The sequence below is a fragment of the Rutidosis leptorrhynchoides genome, chromosome 4 (assembly GCF_046630445.1).
Source record: "Rutidosis leptorrhynchoides isolate AG116_Rl617_1_P2 chromosome 4, CSIRO_AGI_Rlap_v1, whole genome shotgun sequence".
In the NCBI taxonomy this organism is placed as follows: Eukaryota; Viridiplantae; Streptophyta; class Magnoliopsida; order Asterales; family Asteraceae; genus Rutidosis; species Rutidosis leptorrhynchoides.
In genome coordinates this window covers 437,210,141-437,219,335 of record NC_092336.1, presented here as the reverse complement: position 1 = coordinate 437,219,335, position 9,195 = coordinate 437,210,141, and the positions used below count along the sequence as shown (strand labels likewise).

The window sequence follows — 9,195 nt, the reverse complement described above, 5'->3', positions numbered from 1 at the left end:
TATTTTCGAAAAGAGATATATTTTGAAAGAGTACTTTAGTCTCTCAAATTTGATACGTAACGAAAGACAGTAATTTTTATTTTACTACTAACAAACTTGAGTAACAAAAGATATGGGTGATTTTTGGGGGCGTTGCCTCCAATATGATATGTATTTTTTTTTTTTTTTTTTTTTTTTAATTTTTTTTTTGAAGTGGACGCCTAATATTAACCCTTGTCAGGCATGTACTGATATGTGCCACAAACTAGTTTGGCGTATTGGAGCACACTTGGCCTAACCATGGTCCCATTCATGATTTGGCCATTATCATATACTACCCGACGCGAAGCTTCCTTTTGGTCTGCTGTGACCACACAGCGATCTAAGACATTTTTGTACCCATACCATATACTTTGTTTTAGACCCAAAACCCAAATACGTAGTCTCATCACCTTCTAATTTTCTTGCCCTCATCGAGAGCTCTCGTACACTATTATTCTCTTATACAGAAACGTTTTGTCGTGTCTAGACGAATGCATTGGTTAGTTAGATGTAAAGAGCTTAATATTCACGTTTATCTTTATCTCTTTCTATCTCGTACACGTTTGTTGTTTTAATCAGGCATGTTAAATGTGGTGTAAATTATTGATGAAATGGTTGGACGAAAAATCATGTTCCTTTTGTGATGAACTTTTGATGAAGATGATGATTAGTATAAAGAATGATAGTCTCATTCAAAAACATATACAAACCGACTACCGAGCAAGTATCTTATGTTTTGGAACTATTAACTCCAGATGCATATATTAATGTTTTAAGGAAGATCTATAATATTGGGGTTTTCGGTCGTGCCATGGAAATTATCTATTAAAAGCAAACGAATCTGCAAATGGGCATTGCGAATACGATTTAAACTGTGTCCCCCACCAAAACCAGAATAACCAAACCAAAGTTAGCCCGGTTCTTACTAGGTCCACCCATTTAGTGAACAACCTTAGCTTATATAGGGTATGGTTGTTTGCCTATCATGAAGTGTCCACATCCCAAAAGGTCTGTAGTGCAACAAAAGCAAGTCCAATTTATGTGTTTCTTCTTTCAAGACTAACAAAAAACGACGTTTACTGCATTGCACTGCATATAGCTTGTATGATCTTTTAGCACTAATTTGGAAATATGTGATAATGTAAGGGAATAAAGTTCATTTCATAATATTAATATATCCATTTATTCTACAAAAGACCAGTACCATAAAAGTTTTCCAATTAAAGTTCTCTCAAATACGAAGACTCAAAATGCAACAACAAGAACATATGCCAGCCGAAAGTCGAATTTAATTCCTTCTATATTGCTGGGAAAGTAATAACACACCTATATGACAGCAACAGAAAAACGTCAAAACATCATCACAGGTAGGTCCGATCTCTCGATATGTTAAACAACTTCAATCAAACAACTTGGTAGCTATCGGTGAGCAACTGTGTTCTCTGGGCAAACTTTGGAGCAGCTCCATCTTTGAGTGGGAGTATGCTCACAACCTTCAATCATTTTGATCACATAATTTGTAAATTGCTTGATTTAAAAGAAAGTGAAAATTAAAAACATACAACCAGAGATGCTATGCCGAAAAAACATATTTTTTTTTTAAACGAGACGCCTTATTAAACACGGGTTGCGGAGTGGAATGCATACCTTCATGTTGCTGAAAGTACTTGTTGCGGAGAAGCGCACAGAAATGGGGAAGAAAGCTGAGGTATCAGCAGAAGGAACAACAAACTCCATTGAACCACTACATATAATATTTCATTATGTCAGTTTATGTCTCAGATAATAGTCACTACGTTACCTTTCATTAAAAAAAAGTGAAATAAAATATTGTGATTTATTTAACCTGCGGTTTGAGTCATCAATGAGAAGGATAGACCATTCCAACATCGAATTTCTGGAGTCATACCTGCACTTGAAAGAAATGTATCAACTCCAAGGACCCACAATATTGACAAACTTTATCTCAAACCATTTTTTAACTTCTATTTAAGGAAAACAAATCCGATAAAATAAAGCTAGAATTTCACCTCCATTCTCCATCAACATTCTTAACAGTTGGTGCCTCTCTGAGAGCCGGAAGAGGAACCGAGATAACAACATTTTGCAAGTCAAAGGTTGATGAAGCTTCATACTCAATGCTAACGTCAGTCTCATTTCCAGAAACGGAAGGCCAGCAGTTAACTAACAAAAATGTGTTCAAAATAACATACGAGTATAAAAGAATCCATCACAGATAGAAGAAGATAGCACTAGATGATGAGGCTTACTTGTCAGAGGAACATCAGACTCATCTTTACTTTGCAACCTCCACTTCAGAAGGCCAAGACCATCACCGGACTGTCCGGCTGGAAATGGGCGGTTAGGATCCTTGGAACCCAGAATGTTTTCACTGGCAAACAGCTCTTTGTTGATGTTGGGATGTGTCTTGAATTTGATTTCCGGATTATCCCCACTCTCAATCTGTATAAAAAAATTGGTACAGAAATATACTAATCAATAATCAATAATCAATAATCAATAATCAATAATATCAGAAATCAACAATCAATAATAACAAAAACAATGATAACAATAAAGGTTTAGCATTAAGCTTTATATGAGTAATAACAGGAATATAAGAGTCATCTGCATGTTCCATCCCTACAAATGTATTCAGTAAATGACCAAAACATGTCCTTGAATTGAGTAATAAAGTCAAAAGTTGACATGTTGTTTGACAACGATACCATGATCTTTATAGAAGGCACAAAGAAGGGTAACAGATCAAAATTGTCCAAGTTTCAGTATGGTGGACTTTAATCAGGCTGTTACAGGTTATGTTAAACATTTTTCTGTTTTTCGATATGATAATTATCGTGTTACTTATTAAATATAATATTAATATTAATATTGATACTAAAACTACAGTTATCAAATTGTCAAATATACTATGTTATATGCATTAAATACTAAGTGGATTAAATTGTCACCATTGATCATCTATTGACCGATGGCTTCAAAAGCTTCACATTGAGTTACTAATTCTTGATGGGCTAAGGTCACACGTAAGTTCTGTCACTCAAATCCAAATTTTAAACTTCAGCCCAATCGATGCAAATGTTCGTTGACTGCAGTCCACCTAAACAAACCTATGTATTGCTTCACCAAAAGCATTACGTGTAAGCACATGACTATTACTAAAGGGTCAAGTTTCATTGACAATAACAGAAGATGACTATTACCGTTGTATGGTAGATAGATATGCATATAAGATATAGGTAGATAGCAGATGGGAAAAAAAGAATGATGCATACCTGAACTTGAATAAACCCATCATCCTGGTTAAGTATTTGGAGAGATAAGGTTCCCTGCACATCAAAATTACTAAGACCACCATCTCTCTTCAGTGTTACATTAAGTTTTTCTTCAGTTGTCAAAGTGATAGGGTCAGTAGGTGGTGCAACAGCTGATCTGCTTGAGTTAGCACTTGGTCTGACGTCTTCCACAATATCTTCACCCTCAGCTTTAAGTGATTCCAGAAACTGGTTTGCCTTTTGTGATTTACCAAGCTTCATACCCATTCCTTTACTTGGAGCACTAACAGCTGCACTTGGTCGACCTGACAGAATTTAACTTACAAATGTCAGGCGTGTTTAATTTGAAGGTACACATCTGATACTGTTTTGGTGTAAGGGAACGGGCTTTATACCCATTAAAGATGGGAACCCAATTCTACCATGCTATCAAACCCATACCCATAGTGATTCTTGATTCTAAGTGAGAAATCATCTTACCAATTGGTTATGTAAATTCTATCTTTCACAATATCATTATGAAAGCAAATTGAAAGCCTTTTTGAATTAGAGGCCCAAAAAGAGTATATATAAAAAGCAATCACCAACCTTTAGATTTGCTTGAGAAGGAGTCGACGTCAGAGCTTAATCCAAATCCAGAACCACCTCCAAAAGTATTATTACCGATACTCGTATCATTAACATAACCACTATCCATTCGTCCAAGTGAACCCATAGAACCCATTGATGAAAAGCCACCTTTGTCCAATTTACCTCTTTCAATCTGCAGAAATCACACAAAGATTTAATGCATAAATAAATGTAAAAGAAAATGTAAACCCTAATCAACTTACCTTGCTTTTATCAATCTCATTGGCTTTACGCCTCATAGCATCCTTGGTTTCATTTATTTTGCTCTGTAATACCAGTTTGTGCAACCTCTCCTCATGACTCTCCATCTCACAGTATTGCTTCACTTGTGCAACAGTTACATTCTCTTTGTGTCCAAGAGAAATGGCTTCATCAAAAGCAAAAATCAGCTCAAAAGCATTCTTGCAGATGCCTTCTTCATCTAATGAGGGAGAGTACTCAGGGACCTATGCATAGTTAAGAAATACAATGTACTAACCTCTAATGTTTTAAATTATTATGGAAATGAATACTATGTGTACGAATTGAAATAAACTTATACTTCTTAATTGGTGGAGAAAATAATAATTTGATCACTAAGTCAAATTGATACAGATCATGAATGTGGTGTAGAATCTATAAGAAGTATGATATCCTTTTCATTTACGTAAATATATAATTTGTAACTCTGAAATGTTGGTAAAACTCAATGCATGATATGTCAAATTAGTTATGCAGCAAAAAGGATACAACTTTAGAGAGAAGCCTCAGTGTATCGAGATCCTCAAGAATATTGCTTTGCTTGTTAGTCACGAGTAGCAGATACAAGCTCTCGATCGGCTGGTAGACATAGCGCACATTCTCGGTCTCAACGTAAGTATGCTGTTTCCCACTCCCAACCAACTTAGGAAAAGCTGCAAGAAGCCCCTCAATTCGAATACGAGACATGTCAACAAACTGCCTTGAAACAAGTGCTGCAAAACAATTATATGACTGTTAGTTTACAACATCCACAAAGAAGGGGCATTAGAAACAACAAATATAACATACAGCTTAAAAGTTTGGAAACAAAATGCACAAATAAACAAGCCGGTACCAACTCCTATTGGTTATGGGACAGCGCCCATGTCTTATACAATTCGATCAAAAGTTAAAGCGCGCAAAGGAACAGGATTAAGAAAATTGAGGTGCCAATTTAAAATATTTCTTAAGACTCGGTAACAATCTTGTAGAAAGCAAGCTTTTGCAGAACTTGAGCTAGTCAGACAGAAGACTGGAGATATGTGGATTATCAAAAAAGAGCCTTCATATCTAATCTAATGACTTAACAAAAGATAAATGATCGCTATGGTACTTCAGATTCAGACACATAGATTTTTAATGGATTACCCTATTACCAACAACATTATTATTCATTATTTATGATTCTAACAGCTCTCAACACTAAAATCCTAAAGCCATTTTGAGGTACACCGAAGGCTGCACCTTCCATCAACCAACTATAGACATCTTTAAAAAAACTGAAGTGCCTACTCTGTGATCTGAGCCACAACCCACAAGCACCAAAATGTCAACAGCTATGCAAATCATATTATACTACTAAAAAACTTAAATCACAACAAAGAGAAACATTTCAGTAATAATCTTATTAGTTTTAATATTTTTATTTTCTAAAATGTCCTCACTTAGATCCGCAATGTCATCAAATTTCGACATTTTTGCTTCAAATAAACTAATAACAAAACATACATTCCACATTTTTATATTCAGATATACATACACATACATATATACTCATGTATAGTAAGATCAAATCTAGTTCGTTTCAAAGATCTAAGATTGAAACACAAAAAAAATCACCTTTCCCAGATTTACTGGTAATAGAAGCTGCAAGAACAACCTGCAAAATAAAAGTAGATAAAATTAACAACCAATTATAACCACCAGAAACCCTAATTTTACTGACAAATTTTCAGATCAGATACGATTCACAAAACTATTAAAATACTCTCAAATCTGACTACACAATTAAGAGATTGAACAAAGTAATTAGCTTAATCAATCACCATTTTGTAGAGTATCGAATATCAATTGCGATTTGAATCACGTGCAAATGTTTGAGATAACCTACAGAGCATAAATTAATTACAGATCAAGCAATGATATAATGTGATAGGAGTATCAAACGGTTCCATAAATGTGTAGATCGGCGTGAATAGATACTTACCGGAATGTTGATTGATCCGGCGAAATGGAGATCTGATAAATTTTTGATACTCTGTATCGTATGTTTCCTTCGATTCAACTATATATCATCAGTTCAATTGCACAGGGATAAATATTTCATTTCGCACCCTTGTGAATAAGTTTACTTACAATTTACACCCTTATACATGTTACAAGAAAATGTTGATTATTGGGAGACATTGGTGTACATACTAATCAACTATTTTTTTGTTTTGAAATCAGTTTGAGATCACCCAGGATACTTAACTACTCACGCGTTCATCTCTCGTAGTTGTATAACTCGCCTTCAACTACTGCCCTAGACGAAATCCAGACCAATTCGAGCAGGAGCGGAGCCAGAATTTGACGATAGAGGAGGCTTACTCTACAATTAAAAGAGAAACTTAATAAAACTAAAAAAGACAACTTCATATGTATAATCTTTTTAATTGTTTAAAGCACAGATAGAAATAAGTACTATACGGAACTTTAGTAACTACTAAACAACAAAAAAATGTTATAATAAAATTTGCGGTATGAAAACTAATATGGCCCATGTAAATATAATTGATAGGTAAACTTGTACGATGTGTTTCAGTTAATATTACTCCGTATTGAGGTTTGGAAGATTTGTAACTCAAACAATTGGTTTATATGAATCATTGAGGGAGGCTTAGCTAAAATAATTAAATATGAGCTATTAATATTTCATCGAAATTGGGCCTATTGGGGGTGGCTGAGCACCCCTCTGTCCTCCGCTATTGAATCCGAGAGCATGATCGGTAAAACCCCCCTCCCCGCTGCCCCCGCACTAAGCGAAAGGCGACCTCCGTGGATACTTCATGTCAGGGATAACATTAAGTGCAATGTTGCAGCCCAGCGGAGTCGAAGTCATGACCTCTCGCTAAGAGAGGCATACCAGAACTACAACTCAATGTTACTAATCAACTGTTTTTAGTATTATATGATATATGATATTACTAATGATGTTTATGTTTATGTTTATTTAAGTGAAACAAATTTTTAAAAAAAATAATGATTTGGGGTAGTCTGGGACACATTATGAGAACAGAGGGGAAAATCGACAATCAAAGTGAGTAGTGTATTACGTTATTAGGTATTTGTATGCTTACGTTATTATGCCTGGTGTGTTTATCCAACACATCGTGAAAATGTAAATTGAATGTGTATAAACATATTGTTCTCAAAAGTTAGTGATAGACACGCAATCGTTGATTGTAAATTGTAACAAGTAATTTTAGTTACATACAAAGCCCAATAATTTATGATTATAAGTTCAAGTGATTTCTAGTTATTTACATAAACCAAGCTCAAATGAGCGTTCTTTGTTACGGAGTATTTTGTTATCTTAGAAAATAAATGGAAGAGATTTTCTCTATTTAATTAAGCAGGGAGGCTGAATAGTTTTACTTATAGGTACGTAAGTCTAATCGAGTTATCCCGTAATTGTTTTCAAATCTTTTTCGGGCAACTCAAGATGCGTTACAAGTGAGGTTCAAACGTAAGATTTCATGTAAAGATATGTGAAATTGTGAACGTCAAGCACGAGGTGACAATATATTTTACTCATGATGAAGTTTCATATTCGATTTCATTGAAGATGGTTATCTAAGATGAAGCTTCATATTTGATTTCATTGATGTAACATCCCAGAAAAAATTGGGATGCGCCGCATCCCTGTCTGGAAAGGAATTCTGGCCAGTTTCGATTATTGAGGGACCAAATGCGTAAATTCCTAAAATCGACTTTTAAGCCCTAAAATCAGATCTGAACTTCATTTTGTTCTACATTTCCTTCTAGAAGACTCTCAAACTAGAGAGAGAAGCTAGAGTGAGAAAGTGGAGATTTTGGTGGTTCGAAGAGAAAATGTGACCTAAAGCTTGTGGAATCTTGTTCTAGTAATCTAGAGCTATTTTCCTTCCTTTGGTAAGTTCTAAGTCTGAAATTTATGCCTTTGATTCTTTGCTTGGGAGAAGGTTAGGGTTTATGGGTTGTTATAGACCTTATTTATATAACTTGTGGGTTTTGAATGTTGAAAGAATATGAGCATGCAAACTCTAATTTTGGGTTTTATTTTTAATATTTGATAATTGGTTAGATAAGTTGATTTGTGGTGGGTTTTAGCCTTAGGGGTGTAATTGATGATAAAATCTATTAATAATAACTTGATTATTGGCTAAATTAGCAAAATTATGAGTTAAGGGTCTAGTGAACTTGTATACAAGACTTGTTGATTTAAAAAAAAAATGTTAATGATTTGATGATCAAGAATTTGGTTTGATTATATGAGTAAGTGGTTAAGATGTAAGAAGAGGAAACATGAGATTTTATATTTAACTTGAAATTTACTAATAAAAGCTAGAGTTCAAGAATTTGGTAATGAGTTTTGAAGACTAAGATTTATTATTTTCGTATCCTAATAAAGAAATGGATGTAAGAATGAACTTTTGGGAATTTGGGATGAACCCTAGTGTCGTTAGTCTTGTTTGACCCTATATGATAGAAATATGATAACTTGTATGTGTTTATATGCCTATTATTTAGGTGATTTGTGCTTGAGAACGGTTGTGTTGACTTCTTGATAGGAAGTTCTTGTTGAATTGCTTGCTTGGATTTGAGGTGAGTATATTGGGTGTATGCATATAATTTGGTAAGTTTGTATTGATATGTGAAATTGTGGTTCGGGAGGAGACTCGGTTACCGGGTGGATGTGACAAGTTCTCATATGGATGACGACTCGGTTCCCGGGTAGATGTGACGAGTTTATGATCCATGGTTCACCGTCGATAGCTTGGTTCCCGGGTGGATGTGACAAGCGGGTATTGACATGGTTCCCGGGTGGATGTGACACGTCATACCAACGTAAGGTTTGGTTCCCGGGAGGATGTGACAAACCTTGCAAGTTTGTGTTGATTTTTGTTTGTATAGTTGTATGCTTGATGTTGTGGATGTTGTATGTAGTTTAGCTATCTTTATGAGTTTATTGAATTGTATGTATATAATGTATTCACTAAGTGTTTCG

The 9,195-nt window shown here is 34.8% G+C and overlaps 1 protein-coding gene across 1 annotated transcript; it reads right to left on the bottom strand.

Annotated features, from left to right (window-relative positions):
• Window positions 1–1,169: 1,169 nt before the first annotated feature.
• LOC139844328 (coatomer subunit delta-2-like) lies at window positions 1,170–6,214 on the bottom strand. Its single transcript, XM_071834549.1, has 12 exons — window positions 6,154–6,214; window positions 5,993–6,053; window positions 5,787–5,826; window positions 4,677–4,900; window positions 4,151–4,393; window positions 3,906–4,080; window positions 3,318–3,622; window positions 2,292–2,484; window positions 2,052–2,205; window positions 1,868–1,930; window positions 1,669–1,765; window positions 1,170–1,514 (listed from the first exon to the last, which is right to left on the bottom strand). Exons 2-12 carry the CDS (start codon window positions 5,993–5,995, stop codon window positions 1,425–1,427), a joined length of 1,587 nt encoding a protein of 528 aa, XP_071690650.1. The 5' UTR covers window positions 5,996–6,053; window positions 6,154–6,214; the 3' UTR covers window positions 1,170–1,424.
• Between the last annotated feature and the right edge of the window lie 2,981 nt (window positions 6,215–9,195).

Bases quoted from the DNA above. Each gene is read 5' to 3' on its own strand.
- LOC139844328 (XM_071834549.1), bottom strand. The intron at 3,623-3,905 runs GTTGGTGATTGC...AAATTCTGTCAG, and splicing joins CTTCTCAAGCAAATCTAAAG to GTCGACCAAGTGCAGCTGTT. The intron at 1,515-1,668 runs GTATGCATTCCA...AAATGATTGAAG, and splicing joins GTACTTTCAGCAACATGAAG to GTTGTGAGCATACTCCCACT.